Below are 26,417 nucleotides of genomic sequence, written 5' to 3'. Positions count from 1 at the left end.
CTTTGAATATTGGTGACTTACATTATAACTCTGCAGTAGCCTTGTGCAGTAAATATAAAGTCTGGTTTACATTTGTTAGTGGAGCTTTCTCAGTCTGAGGTGTTGCTGGCTACCTGAGAATTAATCAATCAATCAATCAATCAATCGTATTTATTGAGCGCTTACTATGTGCAGAGCACTGTACTAAGTGCTTGGGAAGTACAAATTGGCATCACATAGAGACAGTCCCTACCCAACAGTGGGCTCACAGTCTAAAAGGGGGAGACAGAGAACTGAACCAAACATACCAACAAAATAAAATAAGTAGGATAGAAATGTACAAGTAAAATAAATAAATAAATAAATAAATAGAGTAATAAATATGTACAACCATATATACATATATACAGGTGCTGTGGGGAAGGGAAGGAGGTAAGACGGGGGGATGGAGAGGGGGACGAGGGGGAGAGGAAAGAAGGGGCTCAGTCTGGGAAGGCCTCCTGGAGGAGGTGAGCTCTCAGCAGGGCCTTGAAGGGAGGAAGAGAGCTAGCTTGGCGGATGGGCAGAGGGAGGGCATTCCAGGCCCGGGGGATGACGTGGGCCGGGGGTCGATGGCGGGACAGGCGAGAGCGAGGTACAGTGAGGAGATTAGTGGTGGAGGAGCGGAGGGTGCGGGCTGGGCAGTAGAAGGAGAGAAGGGAGGTGAGGTAGGAGGGGGCGAGGTGATGGACAGCCTTGAAGCCCAGGGTGAGGAGTTTCTGCTTGATGCGCAGATTGATCGGTAGCCATTGGAGGTTTTTGAGGAGGGGAGTAATATGTCCAGAGCGTTTCTGGACAAAGATAATCCGGGCAGCAGCATGAAGTATGGATTGAAGTGGAGAGAGACACGAGGATGGGAGATCAGAGAGAAGGCTAGTGCAGTAGTCCAGACGGGATAGGATGAGAGCTTGAATTAGCAGGGTAGCGGTTTGGATGGAGAGGAAAGGGCGGATCTTGGCAATGTTGCGGAGCTGAGACCGGCAGGTTTTGGTGACGGCTTGGATGTGAGGGGTGAATGAGAGAGCGGAGTCGAGGATGACACCAAGGTTGCGGGCTTGTGAGACGGGAAGGATGGTAGTGCCGTCAACAGAGATGGGAAAGTCAGGGAGAGGACAAGGACAAGGACAATTAAGACTAAGAAAATTGAACATGGCCCAGTGGTCTAAAAAAAAAATAGTTTTGAGTTTATAACCAGCAATAAACTATGTATTTGGTTCACTTAAAGTGCCCAATTGATTGCTAATTTCACTTAGGTAGTCACCAGCATTCTGGAGTTTGGCACTTAATTATATAGTTCTCTTCATTTTTTAATGGGATAATAAACTAACAGACAATTCAGCCTTTATAGCCACACTACCTGAAGATACATTATATGTAATATGAAATTGTACCTTCCTGGGGCTGAAGCGTCACAGCTGGCTACAGACTATAGGACATTTCGACAGAACCTACGTACAAAGTTTTTGTGTTGTCTTTACTTGCATAGTTTGCCCCACCCTTTTTTGAGGAGGAAGTGAGGATATTTTGTACTCTATAATTTTAAACAGTGATAGCTCCATACTTGGAGGAGAAGAAATAAAAGAGAAAGAACAAGACAACACAGCAGGAGGTGAGGTGGGAGAGGGTTAAGCGCTTTGGAAAGTACATTGGAAGTAGGAGACGCACATTCAAAAAGGCCCTCATACTTTCCTCTTCCGTCTCTCCTTTCATTTTCCTTTTTTCCTCCTGCTCCTCTTATTGGTTAATTTAATTCTTACACGACTCACGAGTTGCCCCACTCCTGTTTTAATGTTGCAAAAATCGGGCCATTGTTCTGTTTAATAGGGTATTTTACACAAGAATAATCTGATAATTACATTAAAACAGTTTTTTCGTATTTTAAGCCATCTGAATGATTTCCGTACCATTATCCTTTTGATCTGCCCCTAGATAGTTTCCCATTCTTGCTTTTCTCGTAAAACATCTGGAAGGTGTTTTAAATTATAATTTATTTGTCTTTGTTTTAAAAGCATCATAAATGTTTACACATTAGAATGTCCATCCTTGGGGCACCCCACTCCTTGGTCCATAATGCTGGAAAGTCTTTAGCCACTGGATAGGTCTGATACCATATGCCTGTATTTCTACTTCCACAAAATAGTGTACATAGAGACTGCCTCTTGGTATCAGTCAGTGGTATACATTGAGCACTTACTATGTTCAGAGCACTGTACTAAGCGGTAGGGAGAGTACAATTGGATAGAATTAGCAGATCCATTCCCCACACATAGCAAGATTACGATCTAGAGGCATGAAGCTAGAACTTGTTTGTAGAATTTCTTAGTGTTTCTTGCTCTTTCCATTCCATCTGAGTCATTGCTCAAAAGGAGCCAACCTATCTCTCTCCCCTCTCCCCTACCCCCCATTAGAGTGTAAGGTCGCTGTGGTCAGCGGATGGGTCTTGGGCTTCTAGTGTAACTTTCCCAAGTATCTAGTACAACCATGCCATGCTATACTGTCACATGCGGGAGGAACTTCTTAGGGCTTGACTCTCTTGCTTTCTCCACCTTAAACACAATTTATAGAAATGTAAATAAGCACATGGAAAAGTACAATGCAGTGGAGTTGTTTCTCTGCCCACAGTGAGCTATAATAATGGGGTTTGTTAAGCACTTAGTATGTGCAAAACACTGCTCTAAGTGTTAGGGTAGATAGAAGATAATCAGGCTAGACACAGTCCCTGCCTCCATGGCACTCACACTCTTAAACCTCATTTTCCAGATGAGGTAAACTGAGGCACAGAGAAGTGAAGTGGCTTGTCCAAAGTCACAGAGCAGACAAGTGGCAGAGCCAGGATTAGAACCCATGTCTTTCTCCCAGGCCTGTGCTCTGTCTACTGGGACATGCTGCCGTTTTGTTTTGTCGTCTGTCTCCCCCTTCTAGACTGTGAGCCCGTTGTTGGGTCGGGACCGTCTCTATATGTTGCCGACTTGTCCTTCCCAAGCGCTTAGCACAGTGCTCTGCACACAGTAAGTGCTCAATAAATATGATTGAATGAATGAATGATGATTATGGCATTTGTTAAGCACTTACTATGTGCAAAGCACTGTTCTAAGCTCTGCGGAGGATGCAAAGCGAGAAATGTTTGTCTTTTAAAAAAAAGAGTTTGCTTAAAAGAAAGTATAAAAGTGAAAAGTGACAATGACCATATTGACGTGATTTCGATATTGCCACTTCAGCTATTGCTAGATGTGGAAGTCCAATATTATTGTTTTTCTGATCTTTATGAGTAATTTGCTTAAAATATAGTATAAAGTGAAAAGTGACAATGATCATATTGATGTGATTTTGATATTGCCACTTCAGCTATTGCTGGGTATGAAAGTCCAATATTATTGCTTTTTTGATCTTTATGAGAGGGTTGTAACATTTTATTTGCCCTCATTATAAAGGTCAAAAAACAACTGTAGTAATTTCTAGACATTACAAAAATAAAGTATTCCCAGACACATCAGAATGGGAAGTACCTGTCCATGTACTCATTATATTGGAATGCTTTGAATTTTATTAAGTATCTCAGTGGACATTGACACTCTCTCAGGAAGCGTCAAGAAATCCTTGTGACAGAAATAGCTTTAGGGTTTTAAAGTTCAGACTCCACACAGCAGATCATTCCATTTATCTAGTACATAACGATGGATTATTGCCAAACCTTTAAGGCTTGTAATTCATAGTTATGAAGAATCTAGGGGCATACTCCAAAATTTGTGTTTCGGTTTAATGTCTAATCCTTACCTGACACATCAGATAAGGTGATAAATACAAGGGCTTGGCTGTAAGAAGGAAACTGAATCTTAAAAGGCAATTCTTTGGGGGGGGAAAATCAAATATTTAAAATAAAAAGTTTTCTAAGGGTGAATAGAACTTTAGTTTGGGTTGGGTGAATATGAATGGAAGAGAATCCAGGGACCGTTACACAGGTTCATTTTGACTAAACGCTGGGAGTGATGTTTTCCTCAGTCATTGTAACAAAAGTATACCCCATGTTGGCAGCCTACATACATGCAGATAAACCGTTATAAATGCTGCAGTTGCCCATTAAAATGTGTTGCTCTCCCCTCAACCCCTTCACTTTACCAGTGTTTGACTGATACCACTGAGGATAATATAGATCTGCAAAGTCATCTATGCACTTCTGCATTCCTCTTAACCCCTGCCAAAGCATCCTCAAACCTACTGAGTTCCCTACAGAGACAAGGCTATATATGGCCTAATCTGTTTCTGTTTTCCTTGCATACACCCCAGACATCACCTTTCATGTACCAGCATTTTTCGAATCAGGAAGCTTAAGCAATGGACTTTTTTTACACATGCCAGATGCACTGGAGACTTTACCCTCATCCTCATTAACTTTGTCATCTGACCAACAGTGGATTCTTGTAAAGAAATCCAGTTTTAGAGGCTGAACGATCACAAACGGCAATTTTCTGAAAACACATTTATGAGAAAATTGGCAGTTTTTCACTTCACCCTGTGTTCTGTGATAAGCCACGAGTTAAAATATGTGAGAATAGCAATTGAAGCTATATGGGCTTACTTCCCTTTTTAAATTTCGTTCACAAGGTCTAACTTTTCACTTACCAGTGGAGTGTGCTTAGAATCTAGGTTTGTATTTCTCTTCAGGGGCTTTGGGAAATGTGCAGAACTTCTTTTACTCAGTTGCCCAAATCATATATGTATGTATATGTATTGCATATATATATGCAATATTTTCTTGTTCAGTCAAGTATTAAACTTGCTTTGAGGAAATGATTTTATTTACTGATTATAGCTGTCTGATCTGTCATGTCAACCATTTAAAGGCATAACTAATATGAAAGCAAAATGACATTTCTGAAATTGTAGTTCAAAATGACAATGGTTAACTTCACTGCTCTTGGTGGGAGTACAAGGATTTTAATATATTATGCTTTATAAGTGAGCTTTCTGCTGTTTTGCTTCTGGAGGGCAGTCGTCATCATCATCATCAATCGTATTTATTGAGCGCTTACTGTGTGCAGAGCACTGTACTAAGCGCTTGGGAAGTACAAGTTGGCAACATATAGAGACAGTCCCTACCCAACAGTGGGTTCACAGTCTAGAAGGGGGAGACAGAGAACAAAGCCAAACATACTAACAAAATAAAATAAATAGAATAGATATGTACAAGTAAAATAAATAACTAAATAGAGTAATAAATATGTACAAACATATATACAGTCAGTGGTGCTCATCTATTCCTGAACTGGTATATATTTTGCTCTTCATTGTATATATTTTGCTCTTTATTGAGCTCTTACTGTGTGCAGAGCACTGAACTAAGCAGTTGGGAAGTACAATATGTTAGGCATTTTGCATCTTTAGTTAACACGCTGTAAATTTAATAGCTATGGTTGGAGAGTTCTGTCTTTCGAGTGTTGCACAAACATCTTAAGAAGAGCAAGATGTTCCGAACTGTTTACATGATTGCCGTGTTTTCCAGTGCGGTCTCTTCCTTGCCTGTTGAAGCTGGGAAGAGGAGAATGTGAATAGAGCCAGAAGAGGGAACAGATACTTTGCATAGGCAGTATTAAGCAATAGTCTTCTTGCTTGAGTACTTACTGTGTGCAGAGCATTGTACTGAGCACTTGGGAGAGTTGGTAGGCACACCGAGTAAACCCAGTTTTCTCTTGCCAAGTGGGGTTCGGCTCCAGATCCCTGAATCGTGGCTGTCAGTCTTCCCCAAGTCACAGGCGAACCCAGGTGCATTTTGCTGGCGCCTTGCCTCCGGAACAATCCAAGGTTCTGAACAGATGAGCACATGAGTGGATTTAAGATAATCGCCTACATGCTTGCCTTTTAGGCCATACATTTGTGGAAAAGGGAATTGGATGGAGTCTGTGTTCTTCGGGCATGGCTAGATTGTGATGATAATGCTAACAAGTGTGTCTAACCGTATTCGGGAAGGTAGCTTGAGTGTACCTCATACTGAGAAAATATTAGCATTTGCTACCTTTCGCTAAAGTTTATTGGAAGCCGTCAGATTTACTTTGTAGACATTAAAAAAAAATACCCTTTAGTTAGTGAAGCATGTAGTTGAGCTAGTATATGTTTGACATTCTTCCCTGGAGTAATATATGAGCGTTTCATTAGTAATTCAATAAATTAACTATAACCACAGCTTTTTCGCTTAGTTAACATTAAGATTATGCTTTTTATCATATTAGAATCTGAACTTTACAGAAATGAGATGTCTGTTTTCACCATCAGTGGTATTGAGCGCTTACTGTGTGCAGAGGACTGTACTAAACACTAGGAAGAGTACAGTACAGCAGAATTAGGAGATATGTTCCCTGCCCATAATGAGCTTACAGCCTATAGGGTTTAAAAAAAAAAAAAAACAACTTTTCCCAGTTTCTTGTGATGTTTCAAATCATTATAGTTTAAAAAAAAACCTTTTGTATTGACTATGGATTATCAGATTCAATAATCACAATTCAGAGATGAGTTGATTGGCAGATTATCTAAAAAAATTGAAGTATCAGGCTTGTTGGTCATCCTTTTTTTCTCCATAAGGATGACTCCTCCCCCCTGCCCCAGAAGTCCGATAGCTCAACAGTTCATAGCTGCCATATTAATTTCTTTGATGAAGATTGATGACAGAATCCCAGTTTATAGCATCTGAATTTTAATCTGTGGTTATCAGTTTCCTTCGATTGGGCATTGCTTTCTCACTTTCTCCAGCTTACCCAGTATTATTTATTGATCACCTACTGTGTACAGATCTCCTGGAGAGAGTATATTAAAGTATTCCAAAAGCAGTTTGGTTGCTTTAAACCTGTCAAAAGATGTATTTGATGGGTCAAGGGAGTATTTCTGCAGTGATAAGGAATACCAGTTCCTTATTGTTTTCCTAACTTGGCAAAGTGATTATGGAATTGTGACATTACCTCTGTGCTAGTAGTTTTGACATTCATTGACTTGTAATGGGAATTTCTCCATCTCCCCCTCTTTGTTGAAAATAGTGGTGTGTGTCAACTACTGTGCTTCTCTCTGGACATATGGTGAATACTGAATTTGGGTTAGCTTCCTTGGTTGGGGATATAAAGCAACTACTCAGCCCAACCTCCCCTGCAAAATGTGGAGCCCATATTTATCCTGTGCTAATTGGGGCTACCCAAATTTTGAAGCACATACTGTTCTCTCTGTCCTCCAGGCCTTTAAATCTTCTCCCACTACTTGCACTGATCTTCCTCTCCACTTTATTTCAGTATAGAGCCTTCCTAAATTATTCTCCCACTCCTGCCACTTGCTCTTATTGGAAGTAACCCAAAAGCAGAAACAATCCCAGTAAGTTCCTTTGAGTTTGTCCTGGTTTTATCTTTTTTTATCATTGGTTTGACATTTCAAAACTAGAATTTAATATCCTGTAACAATAAATACTGGGATGGGTAATAAAGATAGCCTTTTTGTTAGTCGGGGTGTGCAATTTATAGAGTTGTTAGTTTTCAGAGAGTTGTTTAGGATAGAAGATTCTTAGACTGCAAAGATGGTTTGTATAATTAGGCCCCTGAAATTCAAGGACTTTTAGGATGTTTGCTTGTCAGTGGAAAGTTATTAGAGTGAACAGGGATAGAGAGAAGAGGGAAGGGTTGTGTATGAATTCTTAAAAATTTGAATAGCTTCTTGGAATATTGGATTAATTATTTGGAAACTAGGTAAAACTGCAGATAATGGAGTTGAGTAAAACGTTCAAATTCATTACAACTAACACTACACCCTGCAGTTATAATTGGACATTAATCGTAAAACCCATCTGAAACTGTTAAACTACTTAAGGACATGATCCTGTGTAAAGTTATATTTTGCCATCAGTTTATTTCAAAAGCCTTGGAGAGTAATTATCAAGAAATACAATATCACTTCAGCATATTCAAGTCATATTTAATAAGGGGGTGGGGGCAAGGACTACAAATTGAAGAACCCTATGTTGCTATTCAATTATTCCTCCATATTTTTCTGAAGGGCATTTCTAAGTCTGAATATTTTTAGTGTTACTGAGTCTCTGTCAATCATTTACTGAACGCTTACTGTGTGTAGAGCACTGGATGTACAGTATAACAGAATTGGTGGTAGGCTTGTCTCCTTCCCACAGTGAGCTTTCAGAAGAGGGAACAGACATTAAATAAATTGAATTATGGATATGTACATAAGTGCTGTTGGAGTGAATAAAGGGTACATATCCTAGTGCAAGGGTGATGCAGAAAGAATTGGGAGAAGAGGAAAACGATGAAGGACTTAATCGGGGAAGGCGTCTTGGAGGAGATGTGTTTTTAATAAGACTTGACGGTGGAGAGAGTTAATGTCTGCTGGCTATGAAGAGGGAGGGCGTTCCAGGGCAGGGCAGGATGTGGGCAAGGGGTCGGCAGCAAGATAGATGAGATAGAGGTAGAGGAGCAAAGTGTGTGGGCTGGGCTGTAATAGGAAATCATGGGAGGGGGCAAGATGATGGAGTGCTTTGAAGCCTATGGTAAGGAGTTTCTGTTTGATGGGGAGGTGATGAGAAACCACTGAATGTTCTTGAGGTATTAGGGAAATATGGACTAAACTGTTTTTGTGGAAAAATTATCCGGGCAGCAGAGTGAAATATGGACTGATGAGGGGAGAAGCAGGTGGCAGGGAAGTCAGCAAGGAGGCTGATGCAAAAATCAAGGTGGGATAGGATAAGTGCTTGGATTAATGTGATAGCAGTTTGGTAGAGAGAAAAAGACAGATTTTAGCAGTGTTATGAAGGCGGAACTGACAGGATTTGGTGATTTTTGAATACGTGGTCTGAGAGACGAATCGAGGATAACAGCAAGGTTATGGGCTTGTGAGACAGGGACGGTGGTACTGTCTATAGTGATGGGAAAGTCGGGGAGGACAGGATTTGGGTGAGAATATGAGGAATTCTGTTTGGGGCATGTTAAGTTTGAGGTGTTGGCGGGGCATTCAATTAGAGATGTACTGAAGGCAGGAGGAATTATGAGACTGCAGAGGAGGAGAGAGATTAGGGCTAGAGATTTAGATTTGGGAATCATCCATATGGAGATGGTAGTTGAAGCCAAGGGAGTGGGTCTAGGTGGAAAATAGAAATGACCCAAAACTGAGCCTTGTGGGACTCTCACACTTAGGGGGTGGGAGGCGGAGGAGGAGCCTGCCAAAGAGACTGAGAACGAGCTGCTGGAGAGACAGGAGGAGAACCAGGAAAGGACAGTGGCAGTGAAGCTGAGGTTGGGTACTGTTTGTAGGAAAAGGAGGTGGTTGACATTTTCAGAAGCAGCTGAGAGGTTGAGAAGGATTAGGTTGGAGTAGAGGCTATTGGATTTGTCAAGAACAAGATCATTGGTGGCCTTTGGGCGAGCAGTGTTGGAGGTTTGAATGGGGGAGGAAGCCAAGTTGGAGGGGAGTCGAGAGAATTGGAGGGGAAAAAGTGGTTAAGCAGGTGTAGACAAGAGTTTGGGGAGGAATGGTAGGAGGGAGGTAGGGTGATAACTTGGGAGCAGTGGGGTTAAGGAAGTTTTTTTTTTGGTTTGTTTTAGGATAGCTTGAATGTGCCTGGCACACAGTAAGCGCTTAACAAATACTGTAGCAAACAAACGAAAAAGGCTAGGGGAGACATGAGCACATTTGAAAGCAGTGGGGAAGAAACCGTTGGAGAGTCAAGAGTTGAAGGTGGCAGTCAGGGAGGGTAGACTATTGGCACAGTTGCATCTAACTCATTATTTGTTGTTTTGTTCCTCTGGTGAGTAACCAGTCTGGGATAAGCAATAGAATTGGGAAGTGTTTGACAAATCTGGGCTCCCTGTATCTGGGGTTCTCACCGTCCTTCTCGTCTCTCCATCTAGATTCCTTAGCTGATTCTGGATCCTGTCTCCTATCATTTGACAGGAATCTTTACTATGTGGCAGTGATTTCTCTCATCTCTTGATCACAGTGGCTCATTTTTCTTTCGGCTCATTGAGGGTGTCTCCATTTTGAGCTGAGAATGGAAACATTCTAAACATGCTTCCTTTATTTTTCCAGGGCTCTTGGCTTTTGTTTGAGCTGTCTTTCGGTAAAGGGTAAAGACTTTGCCTTTGGTCATCCTTTTGGTCACCTCCAAAATCCTGGGCCCCAAGATAAGCCCAGAAATGTAGGGCAACCCCTCTTAATAATACTAATTATAATGATAATGCGCTATTAAGCATTTACTATGTGCCAGGCAATGTACTAAATGCTGGGATGGATAGAAGCAAATCAGGGACCGTGTCTAACCTGTCCCACATGGGGCTCACAGTCTTAATCCCTATTTTACTGGTGAGTTAACTGAGCCCCAGTGAAGTGACTTGCACAGGGTCACACAGCAGACAAGTAACAGAGCTGAAATTAGAATCCAGGTCCTTTCTGATTCCCAGGCCCGTACTCTGTCCACTAGAGCCATTTCCCATTACCAAGTACCATTACCCTTTTCTGTGAGAAATACGAAGGCCAGGGCTGGGCATGGAGTAACCCTCCCTGTGGGCAGGGGACAGGAGCCTACCAACTCTGTTATATTGTACTCTCCCAAGCCCAAACGCAGTAATGATGGCATTTGTTAAGCGCTTACTATGGGCAAACCACTGTTCTAAGCGCTGGGGAGGCTGTAAGGTGATCAGGTTGTCCCACGGGGGCTCACAGTCAGTCCCCATTTTACAGATGAGGTAACTGAGGCACAGAGAAGTTAAGTGACTTGCCCAGAGTCGCACAGCTGACAAGCACTCAATAATTATGATTGATTGGTAAGGCATTCAGGTGGAATCGTAGGTTGACCATCCCAACGAGGACTCAGGGGTCTTCATTCTGTGTACTCAAATGTTGATTTACAGCTGCCAAATTGCCAGGAGGTCTAAAGAGACTCCACAGTGAAACAGTGTTTTCTGGGCTCTCCAAACCACAAGCACTGAATTGAGTTCAGTGGATGGATGGATCGGGTCTGGGCCTATGCTGCAGTTCTAGTCTAAGATTGGTGTTTCTTGACGATTTCCAAAAGGTCACCATGATAAATTGAATTAAATAAACGGGAATGAACAGAATGAGGTAGCATGTAGTAGAAGCAGCGCTGGCTAGTGGATAGATTACGGGCCTGGGTATCAGAAGGACCTGGGTTCTCATTCCAGCTCCACCACTTGTCTGCTGCATGACCTTGGGCAAGTCACTTCACTTCTCTTGGCCTCGGTTACGTCATCTGTAAAATGGGGATTAAAAGCCCCACGTGGGAAATGGACTATGCCCAACCTGATTAGATTGTATCTACCCCAGCGCTTAGCATGTGCCTGGTGCATGGTAAGCACTTAACAAATACCATAAAAAAATAAAGGAGGGACATGGAGTAGAACCCCAATTCTCCAGGAGCCCTCCGCCCCTCCAAACCCCCTTTTCTTGGGCTAAACCAGGAAGTCACAGGAAGAATAAACATGGTGGGGAGGGTTATAATGTTTGCTTTTCTCCTGCTCCCTAATCGTGGCTTTGGTCTGAGTCTTTCTAGTTTAGGTGGAGGACCACCATATTTTATTGCTGCTGATGGGTGTGTGTGTGTGTGTGTGTGTGTGTGTGTGTGTGTGTGTGTGTGTGTGTGTGTGTGTGTGTGTGTGTGTGTGTGTGTGTGTGTGTGTGTGTATCTGTCCCCTTTGACCCTGACTAAGCTATCCTGAGTGTCATATTCAGCAATGGTTTACTTAATGAGTGAGAGCCAACAATGTCTGCTGCCGTTGCCGTCTCAGAGATAGTCCGTTTGGTGACCAGACTGCACTTGCTCTCCTTGCAGCTGCTTCGTAATGTGTGTCGGTCATTTTTTTTTATGAGCACTTAACCATATGCAGCACACTGTACTAAGCACTGGGGAGAGCCCAGTATAACAACAAACATTCCTGCCCACAATAAGCTCACAGTCTTGAGGTGTGCCAGGCAATTGAATGTGGGGTGGCTCATGGTAAATCATCATCATCACTAATAATAATAATAATAATAATGGCATTAATTAAGCACTTAGTATATGCCAAACACTCTACTAAGCGCCAGGGTGGATACAAGCAAATTGGGTTGGACACAGACCGTGTCTCACATGGGGGTCACAGTCTCTATCCCCGTTTTACAGATGAGGCCCAGAGAAGTGAAGTGACTTGCCCAAGGTCACACTGCAAGGCAGGTGGCAGAGCCGGGATTAGAACTCATGACCCTCTGACTCCCAGGCCAGGGCTTTATTCACTGCTCCGTGCTGCGACTCCAGGTTCCTGTCCTGGCAGCAGTAGGCCGTCGTTTTACCCCTCAACCATTGGTCTTTGAGAAATGCTCACCTGAATGGCAAAGGGCTGGGAAAGATGCAATACCATAGCGTCACTGACAGTGTGTCAGAGAATCTGTCAAGGGCACTCTTGGATGCAGACTCACTTTGACAGTGTCATCTTTGGATCGAAGGGCAAACTCACTCCTGTTCAAGGAAGGGGGAGGAAAACCTTGCCCAAATGTTGGGGTGGGTAAAACTAGGGATGTGCAGGATGACAGAAAAAGATCTATGGGTCCAAGTGAGCCACAGACTGAGTATGCTCTGTCTTGTGTGTGTTTTAGATATGCTTATTCATTCATTGACATATTTATTGAGCACTTACTGTGTGCAGAGCACGGTACTAAGCGCTTGGACAGTATATTTCGGCAACATAGTTCCTTCATAAGCAGGCCAACTTTTCATTTTTGAGGGTGGGACCAAACTCCCAGTAGAGTTGTTGTGCGGAAAGTGCAGGGGAAGGAGGGTGAGAGCATAATAAACACACACAATGCCAGGGAATTGGGCAAGTGGGCCGTGCACACCCGCACACATCCAGGGTCAAGGAGGTGGACAAGTACACCCCTGCCCCAGGGAATTGGACATATGTGCATACCCATGACCAGGGAGGAGCAGCATGTAGTCTGGGTCAGGTATACTGCGCCCACACCGATGTGCTGCTTTTCAGGGTAATGAGCAGCTGTTTTCTAAGCTCCACTGATGAACTCTAAGTAAACTAGAATGAGGAGTTTATATTGGGCAAGAAATAAGTTCTGGACATGTAAGAATATTGAATGAGCTTGAGGAATAGTATACAATTCCCTTCCCTGGAGAAATTTAACATAGGGTAAGTACATATGTGCTTGGATGATTTAGATACATTTCCTGGAAGCAGTGGGGGAATGACTGCTAGTGTCGTGACTTTGATTAGAAGGCACTTTGTGCCTTGTGGTTGAATATCGAATGATTAAAATTGATGTAATCAAAAAGCGGAATTATCAGAGAGCCAAGTTCAACTCGAGCCGCACCACGATTCCTAGATCTTTTCTGTTTTGTATTTGCACGTCACCCCTCGTTTGGAGCCATAATTTTCTAGTTTGAAGATGGCATTTAAAAACAGAAGGGACCTAGTTTTAGCTACATCGCCAATCTCCTTAAGAGATTGTATCTTAGCGTCCTGAATAATAGCAGATCAGTGGCTTTGTAGTCTGACTGCCGTTACTGGCATCTTGTGAGAAACAAATCAATGGATCTCACGCAGTGAATTTAATTTCTTCATGTAGAAAATTGGGGTAATGATAACTTATTGTTAGAGAGTGACAGATACTTGAAATGTTTCTAAAAAGTACCTTTTGCCCACTGTTCTGCATATCCGCTGACACTTTTTTGGAAAATGTGGCACCTACCACGTCGAAATGTGTATAGTGACATTTGACAATTTCTTTTTCCAGAAAACAAGACATGAACCACTGAAGGTCTCTTGGAAGTCAACTGTTCATCTGTAAAATGGAGTCATGAGCCTTAACATTTAGCAAAGACCCCACGATGGCCAAGGAATTTTGAAGTGGGATACAGAGGAGCTCCAATGCTTGTCAGTTTGAGCAGTGTTAAAGGGACAACTACCATGGTAACACTAATAACGGAAAAGCTGCAGAACCAGAGGTTGGATGATCTCACCTGTAAAACGTACAGTATCAATCTGGTAAGGAGAATCCAGTGAATGTCTCTCTTTATTTAGAAAATATTTGCATTCAGTGCTCCAGACTGTAAGCTCGTTGTGGGCAGGGACCGCTGTCTACCAACTCTGCTTGTACTGTATCCTCCCGAGTGCTTAGTGCAGTGCACCGCATACAGTAAGCGCCCAATAAATCCGATTGATTACTGGAAGGGGTTGTGATATAAACTTCATATACCGTTATATCGTACTCTCCCAACACAGTGCTGTGCACACAGTAAGCATTCAAATACGATTGACTAACGGGAAGATAAGAACAAATGAGAGCTCTGTTTTCTCTGCATTTGGGGTAACACCATCCAGAGCCAAGTCGGTTGGGAAATTTGCATTGGGGTGTGTAGAACTGCTGTCTTCGTGGAAGTGGATTTGCATTTGGAAATAGTCTTGCCCCTATTTGGCTGGGTTGAAATACATGTGATTGCTCCATTTTAGGGATCTAGATAGTTTTCTAGCCAACGAAAGCATTTGCAAATGAAATACCTAGATGTGAGGTGTGGACACAGCCAAATAATATGTCCCTTTCTGAAATACCTGAAGAATTTTTTGCACTGTCGATGGACACAATATGAGTATTAGGGTGAGTTTCAGAATACACGGGGAGAGTGTGAAACTTTAGTTTGATTTTGGGATATTCAAAAATTGCAAATGTTGAGATGGCAATATGAATTTTTCAATTTTTCCTCATTGATCATAGTCACTTCCGTAGTAACTTCCAGTAGGAGACAGTTTTTTAGATGAAAGCTGTTTATTTAGAATCTGTTAGTGGTAGAGAAGAGGGAGAGATGATAGGATCAAATGTGGAGGAAAAAAAAACTCTCTCCTAAAGAAGATAAACTGTTAATTAGATTTCAAAGGATTTTTTTGAATGTTGCCCATTTCTAATAATAATGGTATGTAAGTGCTTACTTTGTGCCAAGCATTTTACCAAGTGCTGGGATAGATCAGCGCTTAGAACTGTGCTTGGCGCGTAGTAAGCGCTTAACAAATGCCATCATTATTATACAAGATAATCAGATGAGGCACAGTCTTCATTTTACAGATGAGGAGAGTAAGGCATAGAGAAGTTAAGGGACATACCCGAGGTCACCTAGCAGTCATATGGCGGTATTGGTATTGGTGCTTTCCATTAGGCCATCCTGCTTCTTTAGATGTTGGGCCAGGGGTGGAGATTATGGTCTTTATATAATAACAAGGAGCCCAGAGCTGCAGCTTTCAAGAGTGTTGTCTTTGGGACTCTGCTGCATGACAGCTGTTGTTGTTTGTGGTATTTAAGTGCTTACTGTATGCCAGGCACTGTCCTAAGCACTGGGGGAAGATATAAGCTAATCAGGTTGGCTACAGTCCCTGTCCCGCAGGGGCCTCTCAGTCTTCATCCCCGTTTTACAGGTGAGGTAACTGAGGCCCAGTGAAGTGACTTGCCCAAGGACACACAGCAGACAAGTGGTGGAGCTGGGATTAGAACCCAGATCCTTCTGACTCCCATGGCCCAATCCACTGGGCCACATTGGTAGTTGTGTGCAGGGATTCTCTCTTTATTGCTGAATTGTACTTTCCAAGCACTTAATACAGTGCGCTGCACACAGTAAGCACTCAATAAATACGATTGAATGAATGAGTGGTTCGCTAAACTGTAGAACTTCAGCTCTGTGGGAGGGCATTGTCGATCGGCAGGGCTGTATTGGACACGTGCCAAGAGCGTGCCCTTTTAGGCTCCTGTTGGGGTCATCTGTCAGTTTTGCCAGATGCAGCCGCTACACCGAAATATGCCATCATTTGGAGACAGTAAATTTTGAAGCAGTTGATTCGTTTAATTTGTGTAATCAAGCTATAACAAAGAAGCCTCCTTTCAGGAATGATGAGGCATAGGGCTGGACCTCGAGACTTTAGGGCGTAGAACCAGCACACTGAAATTGGTTCGAAGGTGGGTGGCTTTGCACGGTGGCACTCGCCCTCTCTCATCCTGGGTTCTTTGCAGTAGGTTTCATAACGTGAACCTGTGGCTAAAAAAAATCAGGACTATCGAATGACTCGTTTATTTTTAACTTGATAATCCCACGTAGCTCTGTTGACTCAATTGAACTCCCATGAGAGCCCGGTTGGATGTAGTTCAGTCTGTAATATGGATCAAGTCACTTCTCCCGAGAAGTTCTGCAGGAGTGTGTGCTGTGGCCTGCCTTAAAGAGGCTTCAGTCACTTCAAGACAGCCTGTCTTCAGTCATGATTCTAGGCTGTATCCACATGGCTGATTGAGTTCAAGAGTCCTAGGCAAGTTCCAGCTTAATGCTTTAAACTTGGAGCTTATAATGAAGCAGCATAGCCTAGTGGATAGAGCATGGGCCTGGGTTCCAGTGCTGGTCTGCCACTTGCCTGCTGTGTGACCTTGGACAAGTCACTTCACTTCTCTGTGCCTGTTACCTCATCTGTAAAATGAGGACTGTGAGATATCTAGACTTCTAGACTGAACCCACTGTTGGGTAGGGACCGTCTCTATATGTTGCCAACTTGTACTTCCCAAGCGCTTAGTACAGTGCTCTGCACACAGTAAGCGCTCAATAAATACGATTGATTCAGGGCCTCAGTGACCTTATCTGGAAAATGGGGATTGAGACTGTGAGCCCCATGTGGGACAGGGACTGTGTCCAACCCGATTTGCCTGTATCCCCTCTCCCCCGCCCCCAGCACGTACAGTATGCAGTACAGTGCCTGGCATGTAGTAAGCACTTTAACAAATACCATAACTATTATTATTATTGTCCTATCATAAAATATCCTGCTTTTGAGCCCCTGGATGTCCTCCCACTGTCACCATGCTTTCCTTCTCCCAACCCTGTCCAAACTCTTTGAATAGGTTGTGTACACCTGGTATCTCCACTTCCTCTCCCCCTTCCAACTTCCTCCCTCTTCAGACCTGACGGACCACACCATGCTCACCCCATCTTCAGAAATTGCGTCGACAAGAGGCCTTCCCCAGTTAATTTCTAATTTCTAATCTTCCTTCCCTTCTGCCCCTTCAGTTCTTTGCTGCCATTTAAGTATCCATTCCTCCTGCCTTGAGTACTTGGGTACTGTTTATTATATCCTATTACTTTCTCCTCCGCAATTCATTGTAGTATTTGTCTCTCTTTCTCTCCCTAGGTTGTAAATTCCATGAGGGGAGCGATCATGTATACAGATTTCTGTTGTGCTTTTAGTACAGTGCACTGCACTCAGTAAGTGCTCAATAAATGATAAACGGGGTAGAGGGGGTTTAGCCGAAGTCAACCCAACACTTATTTGCAGACAAGCAATGGCAGCCTGGACTATACTCTGGGCTATTGTGACTTTTATCAATCACTGAAGGAGTTTAAGGAAATGTAAATTATTGTATTCTCATGTGCACGCTATAAAAACAGGATGTCATAAAGTCAAAGGCGAAGATTGTCCTTAGAAGCAGCGTGGCTCAGTGGAAAGAGCACAGGCTTGGGAGTCAGAGGTCATGGGTTCGAAACCCAGCTCTGCCACTTGTTAGCTGTGTGACCTTGGGCAAGCTACTTACCTTCTCTGTGCCTCAGATACCTCATCTGTAAAACAGGAATGAAGACTGTGAGCCCCACATGGGAAAACCTGATCACCTTGTATCCCCCCAGCACTTAGAACAGTGCTTTGCTCATAGTAAGCGCTTAACAAATACCATTATTATTATTATTATTAAAAATGAGAAATGAGATTTGGGGTAGAAGCATGTTATTGAGGAGAGAAAGGACCGAGGGAGGGAAGGAGATAACTTCAGCTAGAATGCTTTGTCTGCAAAGACTGTAAATACTTTCTTTAGCCACTTTCAAACAGGAATGTCCCTGTTCCTGTCAAATTTGGTCATCTCGTTCTGCAGAAAGGTGAAGCAGGGAATCTTGAAACAAACATAACAGAACCCAAATCTGCCAGGTAAAATGTTTGTCAATCCAAAGTACATATGCTGCTTATCCTAAAGTTTACTATGGCCCTTCTGTTCTGAATTACCTGTGTGAATCCAGTCTGGGTCATTGTTACCTATGTCAACCAGCTTTCAGATGGTAAAGTCATTCCTAGCAGGGTCCTTGTCAGTAGGCCAATTTGAATGGGCATGAGGATTTTTGCATAGAGTTTCTCAATTTGCATTAGGCTTTAAATTGAAACAGCTCCTGGATTTTCCAGAACTCCTAGTGGCTTAGTTTTATAATTTTATCACTGGGGTGAGATACGGGGAGACAGGTATTATTGTGCTCCTTTTTCAAATAGGAAAATAAGGGCAAGCGACAGGTGGCTGAGCAAGGACTAAAATCCAAGTCTCAGGGTTATCAGTTTTCCAGTTTTATACGCAGGCAGTCTGGTTTTCCGCTGTTACCGGTCTGGATAAGCTGTTATGACAATGCTTTCCACACAGTAAGCACCCAATAAATACGATTGATTGAATGTGGCACTGGATGTCTTTATGTTTAGTAGTCCAGCTGTAGGCTGTAAGCTCATTGTAAGCAGGGGTGCGTATCTACCAAATGGGTGGTACTTTCCTGAGTGCTGAGTACAGTGCTCAGCACACAGTTAAGTGCTCAGTAAATAGCATGGCTTGATTTTTTTTTTCCAGCTCCCATACTTGGTCTCACTAGGCTCTGTACAAGAATCCAAAGTAGCTTCATTTCTTGTTGACTGGGGTAATGATCTAATCTGCAGGAAGGAGCAGTCAGTTTCGTTGGTAGTTTTCCAGCCCCGAAGTTTCTAACTTTCAGTTTTTAGTGGACTTATTTCATATAACACCTTGAATGTTGTTAATTAGTAGGGTCTTTTAATGAACTGTTCCTTACCATTCCTGAAATGACTAGGTTACTGACATAAAAATATGAGCAGCAAGGCTCTAGCATCCCCATATTTCTGACCCTTGCACTTAATCCAACTCCCCACCTTTTCATTAAACAATGGAGAAGGTAAGAAGATAGAAGAATACTTGGCCTTTTCTCTAGATCTTGTCCCAGCTTCTCTTTATTTTATTAACAGTTTAAAAAAAAAGAGTTGAATAACTGGTACAAGAGAATTAAAACTTCTGGAAGTAGTTTTAAGCAACTGTCAGAAATGGAAAACTTTAGATTGACCACTGTTTTGTGCTTGATACAGCACAGGCCTGGGAGCCAGAAGGTTGTAGTTTCTAATCCTGATTCCGCCACTTGTCTGTTGTGTGACCTTGGGCAAGTCACTTCACTTCTCTGTGCCTTTGTAAAATGGGGATTAAGACCCAAGTGGGACAGGGACTGAGTCCAACCCAATTTGCTTGTATCCACTCCAGTGCTTAGTACAGTGCCTGGCACACAGTAAGCACTTAACAAGTACCACAGTTATTATTATTATTATTATTATTTTGGAGGCGATGCACCTTCAATAAGACTTTGAAGGGGGGAATCTTCTAACACTTTGCTCCATCCCCCATCTCCTCACTCATTCACACAAAACACATTCCTTACCTCACCATACCAGTGAACTAGGTATTTCAGATACACGTGGAGCTTTCTAGGATATCATGAGTGACAGGCTTCTGGGGACAGTCAGTTTTGGGGTCCCTCCTTGGAAAAGGGTATACAGTCGGTTGTCCTATAATTCAGGGTTGTCTCCTCGCAGAACCCTGTATTAAAGGAGAATTCATATTGTGCTCATCCCATATCCAATTTCAGTCATGCACAACCGTTTATTTCAACCCAGAGCTATGCTGCTTCCAGATGTGTTACTTGAAGAATTTTCCTATAGTTTGCTGTTGCATTCTATCCAGAATGCTTAGTGAAAACAAGCATTCACGAAAAACTGACTGAACTTACAAATATATGGTGGGTATTTTGCAGAAAGCTCATTTCAACTGTAATAGAAAATGGATATGATGTTCCTTTAAGTAAGAAGTCAGTGGATTCTCCTGTATATTTTATGGCACATGTGTGCTTCTCATGTGACTTTTTTTGGAATACTGGATATTAGGTGTCTGTTTATAAAATCCAGTATTGTGTAACTTCATCTATGTCTGAGATGACAAAGTTACTGGCAGGAAATTTTGTTTTCTCAGAACGGAGGGTTTTTGGAGAGTTCCCCCTTCATCCACAGTTGCCGTTTTCTGTCTACTTTCTGTCTTTTTTCATCAGTGGTATTCACTGAGCTCTTACGATGTGCCCTTGGGAGCATATAAACAGAGTGAACGTACACATTCCCTGCCTACAACAAGCTTACATTCTACTCTTTTGTCCCCATATTTAACTTCACAGTTTGGAACTGCTTCATTCGTTTTGCTTTTTTTAGTACCCAAGCTAGAGTAGCTTCTTGCCACATGAATTTTAAGGTCCGTTTCAAATTAAGAACCAATAGGACTTAGGGATATTTGAGTGGATAGACCACAGGCCTGGGAGTCAGAAGGACCAGGGTTCTAATCCTGACTCCTCCCTTGCCTACTGTGTGATCCTGGGCAAATCATTTCACTTCTCTGAGCCTCAGTTACCTCATCTGTAAAATGGGGATTAAGACTGTGAGCCCCAGGCGTGACAGGGACTGGGTCCAACCTATCTTGTATCCATCCCAGTACTCAGTACAGTACCTGGCACACAGAAAACGCTTAACAGATAACCACAATTATCATTACCCTAGCACATAGAGCAGTGCCTGGCACATAACGAGGGCTTAACTAATACAAAATAAAAATGGAAATCCGATCACCCGACGGCTTACCATTTCTATCAGTTACAAATTTTGAGAACAAATGTTGATTTTTAAACACTAGTTGCTAGTGTACAAATTTTTGGAAAGGTTATCAAAACTCTCGGGGTGAAATCCTTGCAGTGGTTTCTATGACAAAAACATTAACAAATCTTTATTATCTCAACTTCCCTTTTCCCTGCTGAAAAATAATGTTGCAGTTTGACCACAGCTTCCCATGCTGGGGTTGTAAATATAAAATCGGATAATCCAGTAAATCAATAGTAAATAGTAGTCATGGAGTGGAAAATGTTGAAATGTGCCAAAAAGAACATACTAGCTGTATTGGATGATCCAGACGTATAAAAGTAATGGGGCATTTTTCTGTGGAATTCAATTGATTTTTGAAATCTGGTTTATGGGAGATTCTTTTTAAGTTATGAAGATGTTTGGGAAACTTTTGAGTGTGAATATGGAAAGGGTTTAATTTTCAAAAATATTTCAAGAATTGAATTGTATTTTCCAAGTGCTTAGTACAGTGCTCTGCACACACTAAGCGCTCAATAAAAATGATTGAATGAATGAAAGAACTTTCTCATTTTCTTGTGCAGGCTGGCAATTTGGAACTTTTGTGGTACTGTTCCATAAATAAAGATTGGATAATGGTGATGATGATGCCATTTGTTAAGTGCTTACTATGTGCGAAGCACTGTTCTAAGCGCTGGGGGGGATTCAAGGTGATCAGGTTGTCCCACATGGGGCTCACAGTCTTCATCCCCATTTTTACAGATGAGGTAACTGAGGCACAGAGAGGTTAATTGACTTGCCCAAAGTCACACAGCTGACAAGAGGCGGAGCTGGGATGAGAACCCAGATCCTTCTGACTCAGGCCCATGCTTTATCCACCTGCTTAGTGGAAAACATCTTGTACTTGGAGTAAACTTCTTCATCAGATTCAGATTGGTAGCATTTCATATTAAGGATTTAATTTTTCAGTGGAATCTATCAATATAAATTGCTGAGCTTGTTCCTGGGACTATTACTTAAAATAAAAAAGCAGATGTATCAAAAGACTAAACCGTAGGAAGTGTCTACCTACACCCAGGGATTCCTGAAGTGGTTGAAATACTCATAGTTGATTGAGTCGTCCAATGAAACTCATGTTAGGTTAATTAAAATGGCTTCAATTATGCCATTATGCTTCCCGCATTAGCTAATTAATACCCAAGGTTGCTTTTTTACTTTGATATTTGAGATGAAGAAAATGAAACAGTTGCCCTTGGAAGATCTATGGTATTCCAGATTTCTTGCCAATATCAGGTGTGTTCTCTGACAAGTCAGGTAATGCTACCCCCAGATAGCACAATTTGAAAAATGCTCTGATAGTCATCTTATATTTATATAATAGAACACCTCTTATAATCACCTTCCCTCCTTAAATTGCAATTAAGATTGGAAGTCTAAATTAGTGTCTTGAAATCCCTAAATCCATTGGCTTTTGGTAGTTAAGGCTTTGCTTTTGTTCTTTACCATGCTAAGAAGCAAAATGTGCTCTAACAATCATTAATTAAAAAAAATAATCTAAATCATACAGTACTTGGGGGGGGGGGAAACTATTCTAAAGTGAAATTTATTGTAAAACTTTCATGTACTAATAGACATGCAATCTGGATTTCCCAAAGTATTTCTTTGAGTTCTCAGCGCTTTAGCTGTAACCTCAAAGTTCAAGGTTTTGTATCACTGAACAAAAATGCTCCATTGCCGAAGGATGTTTACTTAAAACTGTACTTGTATCTTGAAAGGAAGTCTCTAAACAATACTATCTTTTTTGGCTTAATACAGAAAACAAGATCCAAAAACAGCCTGTAATGGAGGCATGCTAAAATAATCAGGTCCTTTTCTCCCCTATTGGATCCCCCTGAAAAAAAACAAACAAACCCGCAGCAACAAATTTTGCTTAGAATATAAATTTGCCTACATTTTTAAGACAGAAGAGACTCCTATCGCAAAACAAATTAGATGGGAGACTATATAAACACTAAAGGGTTTTCTGAGCTGTTTGTAATTTACTGGGGTCTGACAAAACATTTGTTTTCTCAATGCATTTTGCCTAGAATGGTTTGGAAGAAGCAGCAAATGTTCTTCGAGTTTGAGCCTGCCAGGTTCTAGTGTGATGTGTGTATGGGTGTAGCGTTGATCACAGCGAGTTCCGCGATACACGTTTTGCTTAGTACAGGGGCCCTTGAGAGTGCATTATTGGAGAAACTAGGTTTTTGGGGGTCTTGGGGTTTTTTAAGTCGGTTAGTGCAGTTTGGAGTGAAGGGGATTGTAGAGTCAAAGAGGGAGCTGAAGGAGAGCAGGTGCATGGTGTAGTGGATAGAGCACAGACCTGCGCGGCAGAAGGTCATGGGTTCTAATCCCAGCCCTGCCACTCGTCTGCTGTGTGACCTTGAGCAAGTCACTTAACTTCTGCTCCTCAGTTACCACATCTGTAAAATGGGTATTGAGACTGTGAGCCCCACCTGGGATGAAGGACTGTGCCTAACCTGATTTGCTTGTATCCAGCCCAGTGCTTACTGCAGTACCCAGCATATAGTAAGCGCTTAACAAATACCATAATAATACTGATAGTGTGACACGAATGGTAGGAGGGAGATGGGGCAATATCTGGATGGTGTTACCGATGGAGACAAGGGGCTTTTTAGAGTGTCTGTCACCAAGTTCTGTCAACTCTACCTTCCTCTCCATCCAAACAGCCTCTCCAAGTACCTCTCATCAATCGATCAGTGGTATTTATTGAGTGCTTACTGTGTGCTGAGCACTGTACCAAGTGCTTAGAAGAGCATTCACCTATTCATTCAATCGTATTGAGCGCTTACTGTGTGCAGAGCGCTGTACTAAGCGCTTGGGAAGTACAAGTTGGTAACCTATAGAGACGGTCCCTACCCAGCAATGGGCTCACAGTCTAGAAGGGGGATACAGGCAACAAATCAAATACTACAGAGTTGGCAGACATGTTCCCTCCCTACAACGAGCTTAGAGTCTAACTGACCTTCTATCCCACCTTGATTTCTGCATCATTCACTGACTTAACTACCTCCTGGCTTTCCCCTCTCCAGTCCTTAATTAAGAGGGAGCACGGTGTAGTGGATAGAGCACAGACTTGGGAGTCGAAAGGTCATGAGTCCTAGTCCCTGCTCTGCCACTGGTCTGCCATGTGACCTTGGGAAAGCCTCTTCTCTGTGCCTCAGTCACCTCGTCTGTAAAATAGAGATTGAGACTGTGAGCCCCACATTGGGCAGGGACTGTGTCCAACCCGGTTAGCTTGTATCCATCCCAGCTCTTAGTGCAGTGCCTGGCACATAGTAAGCACCTAACAAATACCATAATTATTATTGTTATTCTGCTGCCCAGATCATATTTCCTAAAAAAAATGTAGTCACTATCCCACCACTCCTCAAAGGTCTCCAGTAACTGCCTATCCAGAAGCAGCGAGGCTCAGTGGAAAGAGCATGGGCTTTGGAGTCAGAGGTCATGGGTTCAAATCCCGGCTCTGCCAGTTGTCAGCCGTGTGACTTTGGGCGAGTCACTTCACTTCTCTGGGCCTCAGTTCCCTCATCTGCAAAGTGGGGATGAAGACTGTGAGCCCCCGTGGGACAACCTGACCACCTTGTAACCTCCCCAGCGCTTAGAACAGTGCGTTGCTCATAGTAAGTGCTTAATAAATGCCATCATTATGGTTATTATTATCCATCTCCATCTCAGACTCCTTTCCTTCAGCATTATGGTGCTCAGTCGGCTCTGCCCATCCTACCATACTTCAATGATCTCGCGCAACCCAGCCCGCACGCTTGGCTCCTCCAACGCCAGTCTCCTACCTCGCTCTATCTCCATCTTGTCTGTCTCACTTCCAACCCCTTGCCCACATCCTCCCTCTGTCCTGGAACACCCCCCACCCCGTCGTATCCTACAAACCAGCAATTTTCCTCCCTTGGAAGCCATCCCGGCCCTCGGGGAGCTCCCAGTCTCAGAGCGGAAGGTCAGGGAAAGGGATTGGCAGCACACTCACAAGGAGAGATGAGCCGAAACACTAAACCAGCATGAGAGACAAAGACAGATGGACCAAATGAAAATGCAAAGCAGTAGGATACTGTGGTCAGAGGAGCAGAATTTCAGACTCCTTGAGGATCAGAGTCCGAGTGACACCCACGGTAGTTGCCGCGCTTTCCACCGCAGCCATCCCAAGGCTTGTAAAGGTGCAGCTGCACCTGCCCCCCCTCCGGGTGCGGGGCAAGACAGGATGGGAAGGAGGTTCCTGGATGATGCTTAGGGGAAACAGCATGGTTGTCCCAGGGGAGGTGGGGCAGGAAGCTGATTTTCACTTCCTCTGTGCTCTGTGCAATATCTACTATTAATAAGAAGCAGCACGGCTTAGTGGAAGTGGCACGGGCTTGGGAGTCAGAGGTCGTGGGTTCTAATCCTGGCTCTGCCACTTGTCAGCTGTGTGACGTTGGGCAAGTCACTTAACTTCTCTGTGCCTCAGTTACCTCATCTGTAAAATGGGGATTAAGACCGTGAAGTCCCACGTGGGACAACCTGATTACCTTGTCACTACCCCAGCACTTAGAACAGTGCTTGGCCCAAAGTAAGCACACTTAACAAATGCCATTATTGTTGTTATTACAATTCTATTTATTTGTATTGATGACTGTTTACTTGTTTTGATGTCTGTCTATCCCCACCCCCCCCCCAAGACTGTAGGTTGGAAGAGTTGAGAAACATAGGGTCACTTTCACTAAGGTATTTGAATCCCTGGCTCCCTGGGGGAGATCGAGTACATTGTTGCCTATGAATTATGGCAGCAGAGCAAAAAGATGGCCCTGTTGGAGCAAAGCGTGTTTTGTTTTGTTGTCTGTCTCCCCCTTCTAGACTGTGAGCCCGTTGTTGGGTAGGGACTGTCTCTATATGTTACCGACTTGTACTTCCCAAGCGTTTAATACAGTGCTCTGCACACAGCAAGCGCTCAATAAATACGTTTGAATGAATAACCTTTTCCCCAGCTTAACTAAATCTCAACCAAACTTTCACAATTGTGTAGTTGGGGCTGACCCAAGAGTGTGCCAGTAGCAGTAGCAGCATTTGAGTGCCCAGTTGGTGTGATGCTCTGTACTAGAGAAGCAGTGTGGCCCAGTGGCAAGAGCCCGGGCTTGGGAGTCAGAGGTCGTGGGTTCTAATCCCGACTCCGCCACTCGTGAGCCGTGTGACTTTGGGCAAGTCACTTCATTTCTCTGGGCCTCAGGTACCTCATCTGTAAAATGGAGATGAAGACTGTGAGCCCCACGTGGGACAAGCTGATCACCTTGTATCTCCCCCAGTGCTTAGAACAGTGCTTGGCACATAGTAAGGGCTTAACAAATACCATTATTATTATTGTTATTATTACTAGGCATGCAGGGAAACCGAGTGACACATGAACTGACCATGCACCCGAGCTACAGTGCTTCATATCGGAAAGGAAGTCATTTTGCTCCACCACCTCCCTGTCCCCATAAGGAGGGCCAGCAAGCGTGCTGCCCTGTGGGTTGCAACACCCTGCTGTCTCTTCTCGGAGGAAGAATCGAACTTGTTATGCATTTAATTATAGAAGCAGCATGGCCTTGTGGAGAGCACAGGCCT

At 43.0% G+C, this 26,417-nt stretch overlaps 1 protein-coding gene across 4 annotated transcripts in view; it reads left to right on the top strand.

Annotated features, from left to right (window-relative positions):
* FAM53A (family with sequence similarity 53 member A) overlaps positions 1-26,417 on the top strand; it is a 106,502-nt gene that overhangs the window by 21,634 nt on the left and 58,451 nt on the right. For all 4 annotated transcript variants that reach the window (XM_038752907.1, XM_038752903.1, XM_038752905.1 and 1 more), the window contains one exon: positions 13,786-14,036. In XM_038752907.1, the coding sequence (XP_038608835.1) occupies positions 13,920-14,036 (117 nt within the window). In that variant the 5' untranslated portion in view covers positions 13,786-13,919. The remainder of the gene's footprint in view (positions 1-13,785; positions 14,037-26,417) is intronic.

The sequence above is a fragment of the Tachyglossus aculeatus genome, chromosome 10 (assembly GCF_015852505.1).
Source record: "Tachyglossus aculeatus isolate mTacAcu1 chromosome 10, mTacAcu1.pri, whole genome shotgun sequence".
NCBI lineage: Eukaryota > Metazoa > Chordata > Mammalia > Monotremata > Tachyglossidae > Tachyglossus > Tachyglossus aculeatus.
The sequence above is the reverse complement of the archived record's forward strand: the minus strand, read 5'-3'. Positions and strand labels throughout refer to the sequence as shown.